This window comes from Aphelocoma coerulescens, chromosome 2 (assembly GCF_041296385.1).
Source record: "Aphelocoma coerulescens isolate FSJ_1873_10779 chromosome 2, UR_Acoe_1.0, whole genome shotgun sequence".
Classification (NCBI taxonomy): Eukaryota; Metazoa; Chordata; class Aves; order Passeriformes; family Corvidae; genus Aphelocoma; species Aphelocoma coerulescens.
In genome coordinates, this window is record NC_091015.1 from 69,489,431 (window position 1) to 69,514,426 (window position 24,996).

At 39.3% G+C, this 24,996-nt stretch overlaps 1 protein-coding gene across 4 annotated transcripts in view; it reads left to right on the plus strand.

Moving 5' to 3' along the window:
* COL15A1 (collagen type XV alpha 1 chain) overlaps positions 1 to 24,996 on the plus strand; it is a 116,129-nt gene that overhangs the window by 40,719 nt on the left and 50,414 nt on the right. For 3 of the 4 annotated variants that reach the window (XM_069007928.1, XM_069007932.1, XM_069007930.1), the window contains exons 4-16: positions 185 to 259; positions 681 to 773; positions 3,097 to 3,223; positions 4,109 to 4,227; positions 7,568 to 7,693; positions 8,287 to 8,313; positions 10,753 to 10,815; positions 14,459 to 14,536; positions 16,174 to 16,236; positions 18,040 to 18,165; positions 20,266 to 20,328; positions 22,410 to 22,445; positions 23,530 to 23,682. In XM_069007928.1, the coding sequence (XP_068864029.1) occupies positions 185 to 259; positions 681 to 773; positions 3,097 to 3,223; positions 4,109 to 4,227; positions 7,568 to 7,693; positions 8,287 to 8,313; positions 10,753 to 10,815; positions 14,459 to 14,536; positions 16,174 to 16,236; positions 18,040 to 18,165; positions 20,266 to 20,328; positions 22,410 to 22,445; positions 23,530 to 23,682 (1,149 nt within the window). The remainder of the gene's footprint in view (positions 1 to 184; positions 260 to 680; positions 774 to 3,096; positions 3,224 to 4,108; positions 4,228 to 7,567; positions 7,694 to 8,286; positions 8,314 to 10,752; positions 10,816 to 14,458; positions 14,537 to 16,173; positions 16,237 to 18,039; positions 18,166 to 20,265; positions 20,329 to 22,409; positions 22,446 to 23,529; positions 23,683 to 24,996) is intronic. The other variant, XM_069007929.1, reaches the window with a different exon arrangement.

Sequence of the window (24,996 nt, forward strand, 5' to 3'; positions counted from 1 at the left end):
CATATTTACATCTTTAAATTTGTATTATTATCATAAAATTTCATACTTCAGATCATTTTCCAAGTAAATCAGAACACAGTCTGGGGTATTTTGTTGCTTTAATTCCCACCCTCCACCCCCACTCCCCCTCACACATGACACTTAAAATATTACTTCCTTGAAATGTTTTTGATGTTCCATGTAGGGCTCGATTCAACATCTGACAATCAAATCTGACCCAAGGGCTGCTGAAGATCATTGTGAAGATGATGACCCTTATGTAAGTATTCTTATAAATACTTCCTCAATGCCTCAGAGATTTCAAAGTAAATTTCCATTTGACATCTTTCATAACACTATATGTAGTATTTTTTTCTTGGAGACATATATCATATTTAAACTATCGGGAGAGGGAGGGATTTTTTTTCCTGTACAACCCCCAAACCTGTTTCTTCAAAAAGTATCATTTTATTTTCATTTCCTGAAAGGTCACCTTTCAGGAAATGAACTATGGCTTTTATTTTTCTGAAGGGTTATTTTGATAGAATACTGTAAGTACTGAAATAAGTTAACATAATGACACTGAGGCTTCACCAACCAAAATAAAGGGGGGTTTTATGCATTTAAATAGCCATTCCTTGGAGATCATGCTTTTCTCCCTGACTTTTATGATTTTCCTCCCATAACTGGGTTTTGCACAGGCTTCAGGGGACAGCAGTGGCAATGGCAGCATTCAAGAACATAATGTTTCTGAGGCACAAGAAGCCCTTGGATCTTCCCGTCTTCCCATAGGGGTAAATCTATTTGGTTTATTTACTTTAAAATTCGGGTTTAATATTACTCTTCTAAAGGGTGGGGTCTGGATCTGATGAGTTGCTTTCATATTTGTCAATTTCCAAAGGCTCCTCTGAGAACAACGTGCACCCATCCATGAGAATGATGGCACTGTGCTAGATAAAAAATCTCATCTATTTGACAACAGTCAGTAACCAGAGCTTGAGAAGAGTATAATACAAGATTGGGAAAATATATATGACACTTACTGGGAACACTCTTTTACTCTGCATCAATTTTTATCTCAGGAAATGCTTGAGCCAAGAGTATATGCAGCTAGTGGAACTCAGCTGAGTTATTAATCCTTGAATTTCTTGCTTGGTTGATTGGGCTTTTTTTTTAACACATGAGAATTTTACCATCCTCAGATTCCTGCTGCAGAGTTCCTTAGCTAACTTAGTGACATGTTTTGTGAAGGACATGCACCTTTCTCTTGCCCTTCTGAACGTGCTAACTGCAGCTCTCATTTGGTGGTTAATCAACTGGATGACAGAGTAAATAGCTGTTTCTTACCATATTTAGAGATTCCTATCACATCGTGTCCCACTCCCTTTCTGTGCCAGGCTTAAATGTTCCAGTCCATTCCTCACAATGAAGTTTTCCATGCTGTTTGTACCAAACATTCTTTTTTTAAATACAAGTTCTCATTGGTTCCTTGAGAGAAAATCAGTAGGTTTCTGAAAAATGGCTTCACAGAAACCATGCTCACATTTGCATGATATAGCACATACCTCAACTATTTCACTGTTGAATCTTACAGAACCTGTGGGCAAGCACTTTTTGGTTGTGATGCCCTGTCATGCACTTACTGTGTTTCCTACCTTTTCATACAAAGACTGGTTTTAGGCAGATCCTCTGTCCCGTTTCCCAAGAATATTTTTCTGCAGGAATTTTAACTCTTCCAGGGTCAACGTGAATGGAAGAAAATCTTATTTTTTTGTATTATAGACTTCAAATTCCCTGATCACTCTTTTTATAACTTTAATAAGTATGACCTGGCTTCCTGCTCCTGATGTGTTTGAATTAATTTTTATTAATTTTTTTGCCTTTTATGTATATCTCAATAAACTCATTTTGGCCTGCCTTGTGCTTTGCACAGAATCACAGACTAGCTGAGTTTTAAAGGGACCTCTGAAAATTGCCCTGCCCAATTCCCTTTGCAAACCAGAGCCAAATACAGCAGTTGCTCAGTGAGCAGGTTGTTCAGTGCCAGTGGGTTTTGGATTTCCTCAAGAATGGAGACTCCACAGCCTCTCTGTTTCAATGCAAATTTTTTTCTGACATAAAGCCTGAATTTCTTGTATTTTAATGTGTGTCCGTTGTCTCTTTTCCCTTCACTGGTTACAACCAGTGAGAAGGATCTGGTTCTGTCTTCTTTACTCCCTCTTTTCAGGATCTTCTACACATTGATAAGATTATTCTGAGCCTTCTTGAGGCAGTCCTTGCTCTCTTATCTTTCTCTAAGGGGTCAAAAGACAGGCAGCTGGCCCCAGTCAGTACTGCTACATTGGGTAATTTCTCACTGGATGCAGCATGTGCACCTTATTTTTCCTGAATTTCTGCAGCCAGCTAGGGTTTTTTCCAAATGGCAGCAAAATGACCTAGTGCTTGATGTCTCCTCTCCATTTTACATCACACCACGAAATTTAATCCATGAAATCGTACTGTGCCTTGACTTTTTCTCATTTGGATACAACTGTGACTAATTCAGGAAAGATGTCTAGCTTCTCCATCCAGAACAATATCAATTTAGCTATTGTTGTCAGCTTCTGCTTAATAATCTTCATAATTACTGCACTGTTCAAAATTACACACAGAAATAGTAGAACTTTTGGCTTTTATTCCTCCTTCTGAAATATGTGATTTAATCCCAGTTGGCCACTAAGCATCAGACAGCCACTCACCCATTGCCCCATCAGTGGGGTGGGGAGAGAATTGGAAGAGAAGTCAGAAAACTTGTGGGTTGAGATAAAGAGACTTTAATAGGTAAAGCAATGCTGAGCTGGAATGAAACAAGCCAAAAGTTGTACTTGAAAATGCAGTCCTGACAAGTGTACATTGCTTGTGTTTTTCTCCCTCTCTATGGGTTTGTCAAGTGTACATCCCTTGCTTTGGAGGAATGGAGCCCAAAGGTATTACACTACTTTCTCTCAAAATTCTGTGTTGCTTCATACATGTGGTAGTTCTGATTACTGTGCTTTGAGGAAGGTGATCTAGCAATTCTTCCATTAAAATATGTGATAAGCCTTTACTCTAAACCTTTCTTTGGGATTTTTTTTTTAGCCTGAAGATACGTTGGCTGAGCCAGTGGAAGCCCCCCCAACCATATTGTCTTATTTGGAAGAAAATGGTTTCTCTGGAAATCACAGATCAGAAGAAACCTCAGAAGCAGCTAAATTTAAAGAACAAGGCACTGACTCGGGTTTTGGGTTTTTTTGGGGGGTGGGGTCATTTACATTCTCTGGTTTTGAGTCTGTCATTTCCCTGTGTATGGAAATCCACTCTCATATTTTGGGTGCTGCCAGGAAAGGAAAATCCTATGGTTTTGGACATCCTGCGTGCTAGAAAAGAATTGTCACATCATACATTAGGTCTGCAAATAGTCCTGCTGGCTCTAAAGCCATGTGGCACCTTTAAAAAGGGTTTAGGATGGGTATTTATTTGATGACCTGATACAGTAAACCACAGCCTTTCATGTAAAACTGAATACCACCACTGAATAAAGAACTATATCCTACTTCTCTTCCCTTCAAAGGATGTGAATGTGCCTAGTGCATCAGTGGGGTGTTTTGGGTGCAAGTGTAGGCAGCAAAGCAATGAGAGCAAGGCATAATGCAGTGAGGAATCCAGTCCTCCATGGCTAGAACAACTTCAGGGCACTCCTAGAAAATATTAAAAAACTCTAGTCATATTAATAAGGCCAAAGACAATGTTACAATTTAAATTCCATACATACTTCAGATAGTACCTGTTGTAATTAACTCTTATTTTTTGTGTTACATGGATGACAAATAGGCAGCCATTAGACTAGAACTAGAGGAAAAAATGATAATGCAATACAGTCCATGACCTTAAAATAGACATTTGTTTTGTAATTTTACTCTCACCTTTCTCTTTTTTTCTTTTCTTTTAAAATTTTCAGAGCTGTTAAATGACTAAGATTAATTTTTGGAATATATTTTAGTCATAATCTGAATAATTTCTTTTTTCATACAACTTGCAGCATCAGTCTCTGATAAATACCTCTGGGCAGGTTTTTTTTGTGCTCTCATTAATAAATAATTATTTTATTTAGATTCAGCTGTCATGGAAACTGGACAAGGCAACAGTGAGTCTACCACTGTCACACCGAAAATGTTAAGAGAAGAAGATGGCTCTGGTGCTGATGTTTTGCCAGGAGTAAGCAGAGAGGAGGTCTGTATAATGGGTTTATTACATGCCTAATCTTTTTGTCCCAAGAACAGGAAAATCCATGAATTCCAGGTGTTTCTCTGAGTTGGTACCTTGATCTATTCCATCTTAACAGCATGGAGAAATAGAAGATACTTTTTAAGTTCTTGAATGTCTTTTCATGACATCAGATTGAAAAGCACTTGCACCGTGCAGAAGTTTGGATCTATAACCATTGAAATGGGCTTGAGATTTTTGACTAAAAAATGAATTTGTTCTTTCAGTTTTGCAGTTTTTTCAGTTTGAATTTAAGAAAGTGAGAAACAAAGAAAATAGCTGACTAAATCCTCATTTTGCCAGGACCAGGAATAACTGTAAATTACATTCAAGCCATCAAAGCTAGTCACATTTTTTAAAGAACCCTTCATTAAATCCCTTATAAAATTAGATTCTCCTTTTGGCTAGGCTCCTGTGGGTGTGGCTCCTAGACAAGGAAACAAAGACTCAATGCAAGGCTGTAGCCTGTCTCTAGTTTGATGTTTGCACAGTGCTGAGGAAAATGGCAGCTCTTTTAACTCCTGCACAGAGCATGCACCAGCCTCTCCAAATGGAGCATCTGCCCCATGTAGCAAAGTCACCATCTCTGGTGAGACACTGGACTTTGAAAAATATTGCATTTGTAAGGTAGTGTGTAACCTGAATTCTTTGAGATTCTAAAAATTAAAATTACATACATCACTCATTTGGAATCCTGTGAGCTACTCAAACACTTGCCTTACTTGTTGATACATTTCAAATTAATCAGCTGGAAGTACAATTTTTGTTAATTAACATTCCTAATCCAACAGCCAACACAGATTTTTCTAAGTAGAAAATAAATAATGACCTTTCCTTCCTCTTGCCTTTGAGACTCCTACTCTGTGAGTCCATTCTTTGTATTGCTTGAAACTACAGTCAGTTATGATAGCTTCTTTTTGCCAGAAAACACACCGTGTCATGAATGACAGAAATTTAGAATAAAATTTCCACATTGTGTGTGTTTCGTTCAAATGGTTAAGGTTGCTCCTTGCAGGGTCTTCTTGTGTTCCTGTGTTTACTGTGGTAAAAGATAGCAAGTGGTGAAGCATTAAGTAAAGGATCATCCATAGGAGCTGACATACAAGAAATTTCAGTATTTGTTGGAGAACTTCCCAATATAATTCCTCTAACATTTTCATGCCTGCGTTCACATTTTTTTAAAGCAGCACTTCTAATCTTAGCTTATATAAATAAATAGATAAACTAAATACCAGATAAACTATTACTATTACCATTTCTTTTTCTTTTCTTTTTTAGGACATTTTTCTTAAATAAAAATCCAGTCTTGACTTAAGAAGTGTGACACCTAAAGCTTAAATCTACTGTGACAAGTAGTTTTGCTACTTATCTTTACAAGTTTTCCTTGACTTCATTTCAATTTCTACATATTTTTCACTACACAGATACCCAAGATGACTATATATTATGATAATGACCAATCTTTTAGAAAATAATAATAAAAAAAAAAAAGTTGTTACAGCCACTTCTCTCTCAGTTTTTACATGTACCCAGTGTTACTCCTTTCTTGGTGCAGAATCCGGCATTTGTTCTTGTTTAGTTTGATGCTATTAATCACTGCCCCAATGCTCCAAGCTACCCAGATCTCTCTGCAAGGCCTCCTGTCCTTCAAGACAGACAGCAGCACCTCCCAGTTTGGAATCATCAGCGAACTTGCTCATGGTGCATTCAAGCCTGCATCCAGGTCATTGATAAATACATTGAACAGAACTGGCCCTAGGATTGATCCCTGAGGAACACCACTGGTGACCAGTCACCAGCCAGATGTGGCCCTGTTCACCGCAACCCTTGAGCTCTGCCCTTCAGCCAGTTCTTCACCCAGCACAACATGAACCCACTCATCCCACAGTCAGAAAATGTGCCCCAAAGGATGCTGTGATGGACAGCATCAAAAACCTTACAAAACCCCAGGGAAATTACATCCCCCTCTGTCTCTTCATCCTTCATGTGAGTGATTTCACCACAGAAAGATAGCGAATTAGTTAAACAGGACTTTCGCTTTGTGAACCCATGTTGAGTGCTCCTGATAAGTGCAGTGTTCTTTAGATGCCTTTCAATGGTACTCGGTATGATCTTCTCCTTAATTTTTGAGGAACTGAGATTAGTCTAAGAGATCTGTAGTTCTTCATCTTCCTTTACACCCTTTTTGTATCCTGGAATAACACTGACTGTCTTCCAGTCAACAGGATCTCCCAAGACTCCCATGACCTTTGGTAGATGATTGAGAGGTGTCCTGCCATACCATCTGCTACCTCCTTCAGCACTCTAACACTGTATCAACAATCCCGTTATCTCATTCAGGCTATGATCTCTACCCACAGTTTAACTAAACAGATTCTCTTCTAACACTTCTCCAGATGGGAAAAAATTCTGTAATGAGTCCAGATAAAAAAAATTTTGCTGGTCTTTGGGACCTTTCCTTTGGCAAAATCCAGAAAGGTCTTAAAAAAAATAAGTTTCCAGTTCCTTTGCTGAAAGCTGTCATCCCATTAATTTTAAAATGCTTTGAGAGTTACTGTATTTCATCCCTCCTAGTTTCATTAGCTGCCAATGGAGATCAAAATATTTCATTGGTGCTATAAAATATGAGTAAATCCTAGTGCTTATTTCAAAATACAATACTGATTTATGTGGGTTTTTCTGTATAATGTATTTTAATTTAAATATGTAATAATGTCCAGGCTTCATTCCTGTAAGGTCTTATTTTGTTCCTGGAATATTTAAATTATTCCTTCTGTTATTCTTACTTTCTCTTAACCAAATACTAATGTTTAGCAATATTTTAGTCTTGCTGTTGTCCATTTTTACTCTTTGTTGTCATTGCTTCATCTTCTGCAACTTTTTAACCAGTATGTAACCCTATTTTGTTAGAGTCATAAATCTTGGGGAAGTTGGCTAAAACACTCCTAAACATGTCTATCTTAACTCTCAAAATTTTCTCCCTGACAGATTGAGTACGTGAAAATGATATCTTTCAAACCTGCACTATTGACTTAGACTGTGCAGATTATTGTGGATATGAAATTAGATCATAGTCATTTGCATTTAGGTGACCAGCTCAGAGAGCAACTTATTTGTTGGTGAATGAATGATCTTTAATTTGGATTGCCTTTGCTGAATGGAATATACTGTTTGTAAGGTGCCTAGCAGGTTCTGACTGCATTGAACAAAGCAAGGGTTCTAGGAGAGAGGAAAGGGGCGGGGGGGAAGAGAGAAAAATGGGACAAGTAATGCAACACATTTTTCATATTTCACACTAATTTCTCAGGGCCAGAAAGGTCAAGAAGTAGAGGATGGGTCCACAGAATCTCTAGGAGGGTCAGGAATAGATGTGGAAAATGAAGATCAAGGACCTCCTGGCTCTCCAGGGAAACTTGGACAACTTGGTCAGCCTGTGAGTATTTTCTCTCTGTTGAAAGAAAACACATATTTTGGAAAGGTTAATAGTGATCCATCACACATGCACGAAGAGCTGGAACTGCACAGCCTTGCACACCAGTTATGCTTCTGTGAGATGGGTTTTAGCCCAGCAGCTCAGGAGCATCCTACCTGCACTTCACATGTGTCAGTGGCCACACAGGGGCCTGGTGAGTGACAGCCATCAGAAAGCAAAGGCAAACAGCTGCCATGCCAACATACAAATGTTCTCAGAGCAGCAATTCCACCAGCTCCTTGGGCAGTACTGCAGCACCCTCCCAGCTGTCAGGTTTGAACATGTACAAAGGTACAAGACGCACAGGCCTCCTTCAGTGACATCTCTATATCCAGGATGTTTCACACTTCAAATCCTTGTGAACCATCAGCACAAGAGGCATGAGATTAAAGAGAGGTGCAAAACATCCCACTGTGCCATAGTGTTTGATATCGTTCTGGTTTGTTATTTTGTCACTGCATGGCATATCACAACTTAACTACTTGCTTTTCTCTTTTGTTATTTCTATGTTACAGTGTTTTATTTATCTTTCTAACAAAGATGTTTTATTTTAGGGCATTCCTGGTAAAAATGGGTTACCCGTAAGTACTCATTTATACATATTTTGGTTAACTGAATTAGGAAAAACATAACATTTTTTTTTGAGGCTCTGCTACATTGAGGCTTAAGCAGCAAAGTGCTTTCTTCATCTCATCTCTTTAGAAGACAGTTCTGGTGCTGTAGTTGACATCCTCAGATTGTAAAGAGAGCAAAATCCAGGACTCTAAGAGAAATTTATGATTTCCCAGTTGCAAAGAAAGTAAGAGGCATGGCATGGCATAAGCAGCTGTACCAGGAATTCAGCTCTGGTGAGGTTGGCTTTTTTTGCAGAAGGGAATTTCAAAAAGAGGACATACTCAGGCTCCTTCTGGGGGGGTGCTTCATTGACCCTCCATAGACACATGCTTCCATGTTGCCTGCTCCTAACCTCAGCTGCAATTAACTTTGTAGTTAATTGAGGGTACTTTTGAGTTAATTGAGATGTACCTCTCACCCCTTTATCTTGTGCAGTAATTTGACTGCATCTTCTGCTTCATCATTCCTGCTTTCCTTTCTCTGCGTTCCTCTACTTTACCCTTCTCTGTCACATTTGCTGTCTTCTTCCTGGGGTGTTCCTTCCCAGTTTCTCCAGATAACTCCCATCACTGGGTCAGTTCACCACAAGCTGCTGATAGCCTGCACACGCATCCTCTGTGGTGAGGTACTGCTCAGCAATGCACACAATAACAAGCCTGTAGCTGTCATCTTCTGTGCATGTCTCAGCTGCTCTTGTGTATCTGTCTTCTGCTGATGCTCTACTGCCTTTGTTTCCTTTCTCATTTGTTTGTTGCTACCACTTTGTGCATCTTTCCCCTTTCTAAGACCTTACCACCCAGAGGTTGTCACCATTCCCATGCCTGCTCCTCTTTTTCTATACTAATATGTGCCACTGCTGGGAGCTTCCTGACCCTTCCTTGTCCCCTGCAATGAAACCTCAAATGAAACTGGTTTGTTTTAAGATATTAGAAAAATAATTCAGTAGTCATTCGTTGCATGCATTATTGAGCTCCCTCCTGAATGCTGCCTTCAGACACTGGTATGTTCAAAGAAATGTAGCTAAGTTTGCAAATATTTAGCCAAAACTCAGGCGATGTGTCTTTAGGGTGTTATTGGACAAGAAGTTTATATTTTATGTATTAACAGAAGCCTGACTGCTTTCATGCAGCATATCTTCAAATTCTATGAAACCAATATGTCTTAGAGAAAATTCTTCAAATGTAATTCAAATGCTTCAAAACCAATTGTCTTGTCCTTGTGAAAACAATGCTATTTTCTATCATAGACGTCTTGTGACACTGCCTTGTATTTTTTGTAACTACTCTTTCGTCCATGAGCGTCTGGGTTCCAATTTTACATATACCCATGAAACTTTACTATTGGTTTGATGGGGCTTCACTCAGCAATGAAATTAGTATGTTCTACATTTACGTTGGTCATGTGTTTGCTGCTTTTCTATGAATCTGCTACCCGTTACTCTACAGGAAAAATCATCATAGGAAAAAAAAACACCCTTCAGTCTTAGAGATACGTTTTTCTCCCTAATGACTTTATATAACCCTTCTTTAAAATTAGGGCACTCCTGAAATTTTTCCAGTAGAGTCCATAACCACAGCTGTCCAGATTCCCAAAATGCCAATGGGAAAATACTATTTATTTGCCTTCTGAATATTTTCTTGAGTGTCCTAACTGAATTCATAAGCAGCCCCATTTTATAATAGCACTGACTTTAAAGCTGGTGGGAGTTCTTTCTAGCCAATGAACAAGCCACTATAGGAAGAGCATATGCATGCTGTATGTAGGTAATATGAAGATATAAAGAAGGGTGATTTGGGATTCATTTGACTGGTGAAGTTTAGAATGGAAAATGGGGTGAAATGCTATCTAGTATCCCACATTACCTGTCAGATGCATGTCCTCAGGAAGGATCCTAGTTGGTAGAAACTTAATAGATGCAGGTTGGTTAAGACAAAAAAATGTTTTAGTAGATTATGGGAGCAGCCTTAGGTTAATGGTATGATTTGGTGCACTCAGAGCAGCAGCTGGAAGTAGTGTGTTACAAAGATTAGTTTTAAAAATCCTTACCATCAGTGCTGTGGCGGTCCTGTTGGCACTCTGTCAAATCCAAATGCAGCCTGGGAGTGTTTCCATCTGTACCCCCCAAACAGGCTTCCCTGTCACTTGGTTGTAGGAAGAGTAGATATGGTGAGAGGCACATTCTGGGCACTGCCAGGGGCATTCTATGCAGAGTCCCACACCTCTCACTGCACAAACCAAGAGTTAGAATCTAGCACCCTTACATCCAGCCTCTGCTGCTAAGTGTACAGCTGTTCAACCAACATGAAAGAAAATGTCTAATTAATTTTTTTTTTCCTTTTGGGGTAAAGATGGTTGTTCAACCAACATGAAAGAAAATGTCTAATTTTTTTTTTTTTTCCTTTTAGGGTAAAGATGGACTTCAGGGGTTGCCAGGACTGAAAGGAAAAGCAGGCCCAAAAGGTGAAAAGGTATGTGTCCTGTTAATACCCAACAATCAATCAGATACTATATATTCTTGGACATGTATTAATTTGGTACACTCTGAGAGAGAAACAAAAACAAGGAATCACAGGAAGAATTTAAACATCCTGCTGTTCATCCATGAATGGCTGGATGTCACCATAACAGAATCATAAGAATTTTTCAAGGATGCGAATAAACTTCATCAGTAGAAAAAGTTGGGAATTCGCAGAAGAGCTAAGGAAGATGTACTGAACACTTAATAAAGAAAAGTCAGTTGTTGTCTATATCTGCTCTGGGCAATTTACTCTACCAGCTAAGTGATTTAACGGAGGCAGTACAATCATATTACTCTTAGGAAAGGAACATAATTGAAATAAGAGTTAAACCATCTGAAGTAACAGCTTGTATCTCTTCTGAGATGAAGTGAGATATAATGGATTAATCTATTATTAAAGTGCATGTTGTACACAAAGTTGACATACAGATAGTAAGTCCAAGTGTCAAATTAATAATCCCTTTCATCTGTTTAACAAAACAATACAGACTTCAAAACCACACAAACATGACCCATATAAATCCCATCTATTCAGATTCAGTTTGAAATGATCCAGAATCATTGCAAAGGTAAAATTAGTCTCCAGTACAGGAATCAGGTCACGAGATTGCATGGCAACCCCCCATCTCTATGTCCAGCTGTAATGGAAAGATGTGTGGGGCAGAGGGTTCTCATAAGCTGAAGAGAATTAAAGGCATGTGGAGAGCATCTCAGGTACAGCATGATGGCAACACTCCTGCTCTCCTCTGGGACCTGTGTCAGGTACATGTTCACAAAACCAGGCAGCATGGGAGATAAACAGAAGGACTTACAAGTCCATGCACAGTCACAGGGCTACCACCTTTCAGAGGTTACAGAGACATGGTGGGATTGCTCACAACTGGAGTGCTATAGTGTTTAGATACAGGCTCTTCAGGAAAGATAGGCTGGGAATGCAGATTATCAGTAAGACATTATATCAGTTGTCAACAGGTATTACAGGCACCTAAATGTCATTTGACACTTAGCTTCTTAGGTTTCCTTCAAATCTGCTTTGGTCCTTCTTGTGACCAGTTATTTCTAGGGTGCTTGGTACTGATGAAAGTAATTCATGTGTAGGAAACCATAAAATCAGTCAGGATGCTTTCAGTGGAAACAATGGAAAATATGTTCAAATGATGGCTGTTTACATTTCTTCTGTTTATAAGCTAGATGCAAATTAGCAAATGCATTTTACTTTGCAGCTGCTACAGCCACAGCTCCTGTTAGGTGACCACTCCAAACTTCAGCAACAAGTGCTGCACCTACACTGCCAAATGGAACAGACCCAGGAACTGACTGATTTGCTGATGGTTCAGACTTGCAGGCATGGTCCCTGGCAGTGTTTTGGCCTGTATCAAATAGACTTCGCTCAGACAATGCCTCAGGGGTAGCATCAGTTGTTAACTGCTCCCAGTATGCTGCAAGATGAGACTGTGCATAGGCTGGCTCTGTACTCCTCCAGTGCCATCCCAGTAATCTTTTTTCAAATACTCATGCTGATGGATTTCGGTATATTTCTAGCGTTATTTCATGCAAAATGCACAAAAAAACATACTCAAAATACTAGCTTTGAACATGCAGGGCTAAAAGGAGTCCCAGAGCCAAGTACCTAAGCATTGTGAGCCCAGCCAGGCTGTTCTAGCTGACCTCACAGCCAAAGGCCACCCAGCCTTAGTTTATTGATCAGAGTAGCCATCAGAAGGAGAAAATTTCAGCAGCAGGAGAAGCAGCTTAGCTGTAGAGAGCAAAAGTTATATTGGAAAGGAAAATACTCCAGTAGTCTATTCCTGATTACCTTTAAGGCTACTTTAGTAAAGACTCCTTAAGATTAGTTTTTTATTTAAAAACTGGACTAATATTTTCAAGGGACATTTAAAAGAGACATTGTGAAGTTAGCAAATGAGTGCTAAAAATCCTAATAGGTTCAAAAGCACTAAGGAAAGCTGACAGCTTCATATGCAGAGCTTTGTCTTGGCAATACTTTAAACAGACACAATTCCTGCAGTAAAAACAGGACAAACAAGAAGACTCTGCTCTGTTCCTCTATTACACATGTGAATTATTTTTAAGTTATCAGTTGTTCAGAAAATTGTTTCAATATCCAAATCAGTGTGATTTCCTAGGCCTGGCTGTGTTGGTAGGGTGAGCAAAGCTTTAAGAATTATCTGTACACACACAAAAATTCAAAACAGTTATGCTGTCCAAGCACAGTCAACACTTTCCCCAGTATAATAATATCTAAATTTCAGGAACAGTAGTAGGATCCACTTTCTTCTTTCTGGTTCTTCTCATTGAAAATGGAAAGCCAAGAATGAATGGGGCACTACACATCAGTGGAGAGTGGCAGCTGCCTCTCACTTTTCCACCGTGGTCCGTGTTTTGTGTAGAGATATAGCCATGAGATGCTCCTTGGGAATGGATACAGTTAGGCTTCCTAAAACTGACTGTGACCCAAATACGAGATCTGGGGGTTTTGTCTTCCTTGCAGTGCACACAAAGTGGAAGAAATTGCATGAAAGCAAGCACCAAACACTGCCAGAAACTAATATATTAGTAATTGGAAAAAAAGTGAAGGATGTGTTAAAATGAATGAAGAGCATCTGTAAATGAACACACTGGCAGACAGGGAAAATAGTCCCAAATTAATTAAACACATTCTCTGTGGATCTGACTGAAGTATCGCTATAGAAACCATTCGACAAAGCCACAGGGAACAAAGAGCTCAATGAATACATTTATCTAATGGACTCTGAAGCATAAAGAACAAGTGACCAAGAAGCAGTTAAAAGTCAGTGTTTCCTGCTATGTAACTGAATATGTGAATTTAGAGAATTAAAATGCTCATAAGCCCAGATAGTAAATTGGCAGTTTAGAGGGTAATGCACAGATCAGTAGAGACAAAACCTCAACTCTTGACCTGAGTGAAAAATACTGGACTTGAGCAGAAAAGTTATTAAAAGTCATAAACATAAGCTGAAGCAGTTCAAACTAACCTCCGCAAAATGTCAGAGGTGATGTAAGAAAGACAAAGTATAAGAAATGGTAGTAATTATGGAAGGAAATGGCACATTTTTGAACAGGGTCTTTTGTTGTGTTGGCAATAGATAAAGGTCAACACATAGAAGAAGAATCATGTCATGGTGGTATTGAAAAAAGCATTACAGAGGGTAGCAATAAAATCAAGAAATTTACAGATTGAGTACCATGGTGTGACCATGCTGACTACTGATTTATTTATTTATTTATTTATTGGGGGGCCATATATAATGTACCTTAAAAATGCAAGAGCCAGAGTTAAACCTTACTCTGGAAAGACATATGTGCTGCCTAATGCTGTTTACGCTGCTTGTACATTTGCAAATTCATTGCAGAAGTTAGAAGAGTTTTTTCTTCCATTGCCAATGCAAAGATCATGTTTCTTGGGAGTGTGTCTTAGAAATGAACAAAGTCCAACCCTGCTTATAGCATCTAAGCAGTCACTCTTGTGACTGGAAATCCACACAGATTGCAGCTAGTGCTTATAGTCTTTATATGGTTAAATCCTTGTTGATTTATCTTAATTCCCATTTCAGGGTGATCCTGGTGAGGGATTGCCAGGACCCCCTGGACTTCCAGGACCTGCAGGACCATCTGCTCCTTCCAGAGGATTAGTGAGTATTTGGGGTTCTCTGTCAATGAGCTCAGCTTGCCACAGAGGAATCCAGAACTAAATAGGAGGTTTTCTCTGGGAAAGCAGCCTGACTGCCACAGAGATAATCATGTTTTCTAAAACATTCATGCAGAAATGTAAATAAATGTCTGACTGAAGTGTGTGAATACTGTAAGCTACATAAACACCTAGTATTCCCACTTTAAAATGTCAGTGGATGTGCATGCTCTCCTGTGCAAAAGCAGCAATATATGGGAGAACATGAAACAAAAATTTCCACAAAAAGGCATTATAAACCTGAATTATTAATTTCTTCCTGCTACTGAACAGAGAAATGGTTTGACAGTCAGTTATGTTTGCTGTCATTAAATACTAGAACACATATCAGCATGATAACAGTGTTTGTATTTTGAATGCTCAGTACTCAGGCAATGTTAAAGAATAAGTTTCAAATCCATCTTTCTGCTGTACTTGGACTTTTCCCACTATATCTATGAGGATACATGTGCACGCAGCTAAAGAAGGAATCTGGCAGTTCGTGGTGTGAGAGCTGATTTTACACACAGACATAATTCACCACTGACACAGTGGAAATCCTGTGGTGGACTTTTAAAGAAAACCATCTCTCACACTGGGTATTGTGAGTATTTAACAAGACAGTTTGAAACATATTCCACTGGCCAAAATGGATTATATGCTCCCCTCATTCTGGGCCTGCTGAATTATGCCAATATATTTCTGCAGCATAAAAACAGAGTAACAGTGTTCTGCTGCACTATTGAGCCTGCACTGATGCTGACTTCAATAGACCAGCAAGGCAGCTCCAGATCCCTAGGACAAGGTGCTCCAGTCCAACAGTTTTACCCAGTCAAAGGCCACTTCCATAAATGTAGCAGTGAACGCCAAGTCCTACACTGCCTTTACTTTCTTGTTCTCTGTGACAGCAAGTTTCAAGGCCTTTTATTCTGTAGTGATGTGAAAGAAGTCTCAGTGCAGCCAAGGAATGCATCCTCACCTCTCACACATTTGAAACATTAGCTTTGGTACTGTGATAGGTAGTGCTTCTCTCTGTGCTTTTCTTTGCAGTTTGCAAAATGTACACAACTATGAAACTCACCAAGGACTAAACACTAAGATGTTTTCTCAACAGAAGGTTTTAGAAAGGGCTTCAGTATATTGATTTCTCTGTATAAAAGTCATCTTTTTAATTCCAGTTGCAGGAATCGCAGAATCTGGCTTTTAAATAAGGGGCACATTGTAGGAAGCTGGGGTTATTTGTAAGGTCTTCATTTTAGCTTATTCTTAATGTTGGCAGGTGTCTTTCTAAAGTTAATTTTTTTCTGAGATATTACTTCAGTTCTCTTAAATAGTCACATAGCAAGTGTGTCCTTCAGGATAGTTATCACTGTGCTCATAGAGCACCTGCAGGTAAATACAGTGCTCAGTGACTAGAGAAGAAGATGGTATGAAACACCAGAAATGTAAGTGAAATGTTTTTGTTGTATTATAATTTATTTTACCGGTGACAGACTGCTGTAAGGATATCGATGGTAGCTGTATTTCCAGTAAATTTCAGGTGATACTTGCATTAGTCATCTTTAGAAGCAATAATTCAAAACTGAATTCTCCTAATTTCAGAATAGACTCGAACCTGAAGAATCGGGTTCTGGAGATACTGACAGAGAGACTGAGATTTTAAGGGTAAGTATATATTCATATTTCTCATAATAAAGATCTTTATTTTACTCGTGCAAGGTCAATTTCATAATGCAAGTTTTATACATGCTTAATTTACAGCATTTGTAGGGTTTCATTTCAAGATGAAAAAAGGCCTAAGAGCTTGTGAGTGGGGAAGAAGTATGAGACAGAAGCAGGCCAGCAAAGAAATAGAGAAGTATGAGAACAGAAGCAGTATGAGACAGAAGCAGGCCAACAAAGAAATAATGGCAAGAAGACTTTTTAAAATGAGAAAATGCTTTTAATCTGACTATGAGAAGACAGTAAAGAGCAGAGAGAGGTGAATCATAGATTCATAGAATCACAGAAAGACCTTAAATGTCATCTTGTTCCAGTGCCTCTGCCATGGGCAGGGAAGCCTTCCACGAGACCAGGTTGCTCAGAGCCCCACCCAACCTGGCCTTGAACACTTAGAGGGATGGAGCATCCACAGCTTCTACAGACAACCTGTTCCAGTAACTCACCACCCTCACAGCAAAGAATTTCTTCCTAATATCTAATCTAAACCTACTCTCTGTCAGATTGAAGCCATTGGCCCTTATCCTGTTACTACATATCCTTGTAAACCAATCCTCTCCTGCTCTCTTGTAAGCCACCTTTAGTCAGTGCAAGATGCTATATGACCCTAGTCTTTGCTTTTTTTGAATTTGGAGGACCTGTTTAAAAAAATAAGTGTGCCTGTATGACATGCTTTACAGTGCAGCTTTCTGGTGAATGGAACATCAGTAACCCTGCAGATTTCTGAGTTCCTTACGGTTCCTATGAAGTCCAGGATGCTACAGCATGGAGGCATCTGCTTTGCAACACAACTAGCGATATTTTTAATTCTCTCGAGCTGGTTTCTGCCTCTGGATTTCTTTTCTGTTTTTTTTTTTTTTTCTCAAAAGTGCTTAATGCCTTATTCTCAAGGCCCTTCAGGAGATAATTGCCACATGCTGGAAGTTAGCTATCTTGCCTAATATAGGAGCCTCTTTAGATGCCCTTTGTAGGTAACAAGATAGGTGAGTGCCCTACAGAAGGCTCTGTTTACTGTACTGAAAATCCAAGATGATCCTCTTCCTGACAGAATCCTGTACATGGCTCTAAGTGAGAATTAAAGATTTCCTGACTTAAAGTGCCATGGCCCAAAATTTCAAGCTCTCCATGTTTGCCTGCTAATGCAACCAGTAACATGGATGGGCTTGCACATGAGAGGGAATAATTGCAAATGTACTGTTTCTCCTGAAGTAACATTTCATTCATTTCATTCAATTTAAATACCTCTGCTCATATCCCTGAGATCTTTAGAGTGGAGGCCAGTTTTACAGCATTAAGCATGAATAGATATTATCAGTGCTCTAGCAATAACATGGTGAAATCCTATGAAATGGTAGAGGAGAAAAAACCAACCACTTCCCTCAGTACAATGATCCCTTGGTTTCATTATGGTTAGGTCTCTTATCACCAGGTCGATCCTTATGATATGTCTGAGATCTTCACTGGGCTACAGAGAGCTGACACAAAATTTTTTGGTTTTCAATTTCTTGCTTGCTGATGCATGCTATGAGGTGGCACAGGTCAGAGAGCACGGGTGAGGGAGGTCAGTGTGACCCCATGTAAGGGTGTATCTGTGAAACTAAAATTGGTTCTCAGTGAAGCAGAAGTGGGGTGGAAACCCAAGCTGAGTTTTACAAGCCTGAACAGCCTTATGTGAGCTCTTTCCTGTTCTACGGATATAGAAATGAACCTGGCTAGGGTAATTTCTAACAGTCCTGCTGATTTATCCAGGGTCTTCCTGGGCCACCAGGCCCTCCAGGACTGCCTGGTCTTCCAGGAAAGCCAGCACCTGATTCAGGTGTAGGACCTCCTGGGTCACCAGGAGAAGATGGAGCTTCTGGGGAACCAGGCCCTGAAGTGAGTACCCTTTTGTTCACAAATATTGATGTTGTTTCTGTCCTGCAACACTAAGTTCTAAGACTTACAGTTTGTATAATTCTTAATAAAATTGGAGAATATTTTTAATTTAAGAGTTTGGATCTTACCCAAGTTTTTTTACCAAAAAAAAAAAAAAACACCAAAAACCAGAACAGTTTTGTTAATGAAATCACATTACTGTACAGCAGTAATGTACATTTGACAGACAGATACTGGTAAATCTGGACCAGAATAAATTAAAAGTAAGAATGCTTTTGCCAACACTGAATAAGGCTAAGTATTAGTTTCCCTGTGGTGCTTTCAGGAAAATGAAGTTTGCTAAATCACCTACATAAGCCACAGGGAATTTCTAGAATAAACTGAATTTTCCTCTTTTCTCTTCCTTCCTTTTCTTCAGCTAGGTAGAAACACTTATTCCTGTGGACATGTGAAATGTAGTTTTACTGTAAAAAGTGTTGCTAAAGTTCGACTTGCAAATAAATCCTCAATAAAGTGGTTTTTTCAGTGAAGAAAACCAATTTTTTTTTAGCTTTGAACAGCTCTGAGAATCCTCTCTGGAATTATGAGATTAGCTCAGTTGGTTGGAGCATGGTGCTGTTAAAGCCACGATTGTGGGTCTGATCTCTGTGCAGGCCATTCATCTAAGAGCTGCACTCAGTGATCCTTGTGGGTCCTTTCCAATTCAGAATAATCTCTGATTCCATATATTTACTAATACAGTTCCTTTATTCCCTATCAGCCACCTGCCAGTAGAAGTTGTTCTTAGGACTAGATTTGGCCTGTAAATTCATGCCACCCTAAGGGTGAGTCACCATTTCTGTACCTGACAAGGTGTAATTAGCATATATCAAGGAAGTGTATGGGTGGCAGGTGTTAAAAAGGAGATCTCACTATACCTCAGTTGTCTTGGAGGACGTTTTTTTGAGGATAATCGAGTTTGGAGTTGATACGAAATCTAAAAAGTGTTTGGCCATCCAGATGAAAAGCAGCATCTTTTGTGCAGAAGGAAATTAAGCACCCAAAATCTTTAATATGGGATTCAAGAGGCACGTCCATGGGAAGCCAATGAAATCCATTGTTCTCTACTGATTATAATATGGATGGCAGTATAAATTAAAAAATCTGAAATACTCACCAGATTTCATCTAACTGCTAAGGTCCCAACAGTACCCTTTTTCTTTTCTGAATCCAAGACAGATGAAATTCTATTGAGGATTACAACTGTAATTTTAAGAAAATCCATTGGCAAGTCTTATAAAGTAGACATTGTTACCCTAATGTTTTATTGACTGCATTTGATAAAGTGCAGTGTTAGATTAAAAGGTCCTCTATAACACCTTCTTTGTAATTCAAAATGTACTTTCAACTTTCCTGACTGTGGCTGTTTCTATATCTTTAGATTATAAATTAATTCAAATGGTCTAGGACATAGTACTAAAATTTGCCAGAAAAGAATAATGTAAAAGCATGGGGAGGTTAGGCCCAGACTCATTGTTCCCATGTGAGGGTATCACTGGAGTTGTGTGAATTAAGAACACTGTCAACCCACTGGCTTTTCTGTTTGCAGTGACAACACAGAAGTCTCCTGTTTGACACCATTCCCTCCATATCACAACTGCTTTTAATGATTCTGCCGCACAGAAAACCTGGCCACTTCTGATTTTGTCAATACCAAGGTTTCCTCAGCTGTTGTCTAGCACTGGCATTGCCAAAAGTGTGGATAACTGAGGTGCCTGAGGATTTCAACCCCGTCGTGTCTTTTACAGGATTGTCAACACCTGCTTGGATAGCACCATTATTTTTCATGCTAATGTTATATTTACACTATGCTGAGTTTTATTTTTGTTTATTATTTTATTATTGTTGTATAGTTTCCTATTAAAATATATTTAAATATTGGTTTGATACAAAGCCAAACTCTCAGAGACAAGAAATAAAAGTGTTACAACTTAGTGGCGTGAGGTGCTGCACATTAGTCTTTCATGATGCTGTATCATCAGTTGGTCCAAAATACTCAAGCGCATGTTCTAGAAATCAGGCTCTCAAGTGGCACCTGCTTTAGATTTACTGTCATTGCAGGGTCCTCAGGGTCCTCCTGGCCATGATGGAGTAGTTGGCCCACCAGGATGGAAGGGAGAAAAGGTGAGTTAAATGTCTGTCTTGCTCCTACTTCAGTGGAAAATCTTTGCCAATTCTAGGCTGTAAAAATCATAAACAGTTGTCCCTGCAACAAAATAGCATCTGGCTTCAATATTTTTTAATGGAATCCAGATACTAATGGTTTATTAGAGCACATCTCAAAAGGCATATTCAGAAATCCAGAATTTCCTATTGGATACTGTCTCATTTTCTGCAGCATGCAATATTCGATATGCAGTATGAACTACTCTGTTGTGATGTGCCATTCAAAAGCCAGTCATGACTGGGCTCAGACAGGTGAGTCTGTAGTGGGAAAGAGAGAACTCCAGCTAGTCTGGCCTGGCACAGAGTCACAGCACATTATATGACAGGGGAGAAGAGCCTGAAGGAGCACAAACCATATAATCTGGCAAACAGGAGACAAAGCCATGGCCTACCCTGGCTGGATACCAGGTGCCCACCAATGAAGGACTGATGGGTCAAGATAAGGACCAAGAGATCACTCAGCAATTACTGGCACAGGCAGAACAGACTTGACTTGGGGAAATTAATCTAACCTATTGCTAATCAAAACACCATTTTAAGCACCATTTTTTTTACACCCCACTTCAAGAAGGATGTGGAGAAAACTGAGACAAAGACTACAAGACAATTTCATCCTCCAGTGAGCTTCAAAAACACGTTACGTACAAGAACTTGCAAGTAAATTCCCAAGGGTACATTGTAAGCTCACACACTGTAAGGGAAATGAAAAGGCAAGTCTTAAATGACCAGAATATTGATTTCTTTTTATCTCTGGAGGCTGAAGTTTTTGAGTTGTGATATCAAAAGCCTGAGGTCGGTAAAAGTGCAGCACACATGGGAACCAGCAGCTATCCAGAAAATGCAGCATGTGTGTTATAAAGCAGGCACCTGAAACCTGGGTCCATTGTAATCAGTGGTGTGTGTTTTACATGAGGGAGCCTAAGAACAGAAAGAAGTCTAGCTGAAGTAAACTGAACATGAATTGTATATTATAGGAAGAGATTGATGTGGAAAAAGAAGCAATTGGAAGACAAATTAATATTTTTTAAAAAATCATAATCCTCAAAAAAAAGGACTAAAATATTTTGCCTCACTGAGTCTGTCTGCTGCATTGTATATATTTGATAAAAGTTCAGTTAGAATTGAAGCACTATGTATTTGCACCTGCTCAATACAAGTAAGTGTTTTTTTCATTTTTACTATTTTCTTTTTCTGAAAACCCTGCTTCAATTTATATTGCACTATCTGTTTTGATCATAATTCCAAATTAATCCAGAGAAGATTACAGGAACAACAGGATGCACTGAAAGTAAATTCAGTTTGTTCATTGGAGTGACATTTGACATGGAGTTTTGCCGTTGCTTTTAGAAAAAACATTATCATTTTACTCCTGATGCTTATTCATTTTTTTCAGACTTTACTCAATAAATATTTCTGCTGAGTGAGTAAGGACAGGAGCTTGCCAAAATAAAAATTAATTCCACTAGATTCAGAGCAATTTGGAAAAGAATTATTTGCATGCATTATTATTGTCTTTCTGTCTATTCCATGGACTAGAAATGGAAAAAAAGAGTATGCAAGTAAAGTGTATAAAAGCAAACCTTGATAAAATCTTGACTACTTCAGAGGAACCTTAAAATTTTCCTAGTTGTCACATCCTGTGTTTGGAAGGGTGCTCTAGACAACTTGAGTGGGACCAGTTTCCTGTTCTCCTATATCCCACAAGAATTTTGACGTTTGTGTTCAGAAGCATGAGGATGTGGCCTGAAATGCTTAATTCTGTGTCCTCCAAACCCTTAAAATCTGCAGCAATAATTGAAATACAAGATTGCGTCCAGTCAGCATACCAGACCAGAGCTATTAATGTGTTCTTGTAATTCCTGAATTATAGATTGTTTTTGACTGAGAGGTCTGATGTTCCAGATTAAGGGCTTCATGTAAAGGACATCAAATCAAACACAGAAATCTGAGGGCATTTTTATCAAGGAAGAATACCACAAATGTGTTTTTGTTGCCTAATAGTCTTATTCTAAGTATTTAGGTCTGATCTTCTTTTACAGGGTGATCAAGGTCTACCTGGTTCTGCTGGTCCAAAGGTAACAAAAAGGACAGTGTCTTTATAGAATGATGGTATCACTGTGATGCAGCACATTACTGAAAAGGGCTGAGAAATCTCTAAGATTATTATTGTGTAACCTAACGAAGTAGGCACACGTGGTTTCTCAGTTGGCCAGCATGCTTCTCTATGAAGCATGGTATAGTTGGTTAACCTTGGCTGGACGCCGCTCTATCACCCCTTCCAAGCGGGACTGGGGAGAGAGAATAAGATGGAAAACAATTTGTAGAGATAAGGCAGTTTACAAAAGCAAAAAGAAAGTAGAAGTTCACATGCATATAAACAAAGAGGAAAAAAGTTTAATCTCTACTTCCACTTCCCATCAGAGAGTAATGTTCAGCCACTTCCTGGGAAGCAGTTGCTCTGGAAGGCAAACACTGCAAAATAACGAATGCCCCCCAGTCCTCCTCCCTCCCTTTTATATCTGAGCTGACATCATATGGTCGGGAATATCCCTTTGGTTAATTTGGGTCAGCTATTTTAGCCTAGTTGTGTTCCCTCCCAGTATACTGCCCACTCACAGCCCACTTGATGGGAGGAGGGGAGGAGAGCATGTTAAAGAGACAGCACTGATGCTGTGCCAGTGCTGCTCAGCAGTAGACAAAACACTGGTGTGTTATCAACACCTTTCCAGCTACAAATGCAAAGCACAGAACTGTGAGGGCTCCTAAGGGAAAATAAGCTCCAGCTTAGCCAGAACCAATACACATGACCAGAGGTAGAGAGATGTGATACTCCCTCTCTACTCTGCCCTCATGAGAGCCCACCTGGAGAGCTGTGTCCAGCTCTGGGACCCCAGCACAAGAAAGGCATGCACCTGCTGGAGCAAGTCCAGGGGAGGGCCATGAATATAGTCAGTGGATGACCTCCTCCTGGAAATGTTCAAGGCCAGGTTGTATGTGGTTTTGAGCAACCTGGTCTAGTGGAAGATGTCCCTGCCCATGGCAGAGGGATTGAAACTTGATGGGCTTTCCAACCCAAACCAGTCTGTGATCCTATAAATCTACTCACTTGCATCTAGATAGGCATATTCAGTATATCAATAGACTGCATCTTTATTTTAGGGTGATACTGGAGTCACTGGATCAATAGGCCCCAAAGGAGAAGCTGGCCCTATTGGGTCTCCTGGAAAACCTGGACCACCAGGACCTCCTGGGCCTCCTGGGCCCCCTGGACCTCCTGGACCACCCGGACTAAGCTACAGCTTGGGATTTGAGGTATTTTGCTATTCTGAAGTTTGTTGTAACTGTGGATATATTTCCTCCAGAGTAAAGACAGTGTGACCACCTGTATATTTCATGGGTGTTTAAGGCTGAATTGAAAACAGAGTAACTTGTTCTAGATTGAAATTTGCATTGGAGTGTAAATACAGAGATACATGTTGGTCATTTCTGACCTCATGATCTGTTCTACTTAGAACAAAAATGTTCTATTAAAAATATAAAATTGCAGGTGTTACTTTTTCTACTTCTGAGAATAATACCCTCATCACTTAAAAATATGAGATTGGGCAAGCTCAAGATGAGTTTTACATATAATTTGAGAACTGCTCATTTGGATAATGTTATTGGAGCGGAAAGTGGCTTTGCAGTAACAAAAGGCAAGGGAAGAATGCCCAGGTTCAAGAATTAGAGCTGCTGCATTAACATCTTTGTGAAGAGAAGTCAAGAAATTGTCAATATCAATATTCATATTTGTGTCTTCCCTTTTCTTTTTCCTTTTTTTCCATGCATTTTTCAATTCTAATTTAGCTGTTTTGCTCAGGAAAGTCTTTCCAGAGCTCTTTATGTCATGGGATATAATAAAGTTTGCACTGTAAAACAGGGCAGTCTCATCAGAGAAGTAAAAATGTTTGACCAAAACTACTGGCCATCTGAAGAACTGCTGCAGTAAAGTGGTGGTGTTTAAAAGATACCAGTTTACTTGGCTGTTTCTCTTAATATCTACCCCATCTCTTCCATATTTTTCTTTTCTTTACTCTACAGACACTTTGAGGTGTCACAGACCACTAATGCTTGTTTAGAGACCTAATTTGCTTTCTGATGTCTGACTAAAAAATGTTGTACTATATACACCACTGGTTAATAACCTCACTGATGTCAGTGAATATCAATGGACAAAAAATATCTCAAGCAGCTCACAAGTTCCTAATTGCCAGTACTGAAATTGTTAGCAAGGAACAGCATGAAGTCTAAGCACACAAACCTCCTCTGCTTTTTCTTAGGCACACTACAAAGGCTGGTACAGTCTCTCCCCTGAATAAATACCTACTTATCTCAGAATGAGTAAAGGACCACTGGCAAATCATATCTTCATCCCAGACCTGGTCTGAGTTTTAGCCCAGAATGATGGCTTCTCTGACTTCCAGTCATCTTCTGTGACCTGTGAGGACCCATTCTTAAGAGATTCTCCACTTTTCCCTATTCACACTATTTGAGCAGAAGGCAACATGCCCCTATTATGTCAACAAAGAGTTGTCCTGAAATTAGGTGTGTAGGTTCAAACTCTGCCAGTTTTAATACCTAAGTCTC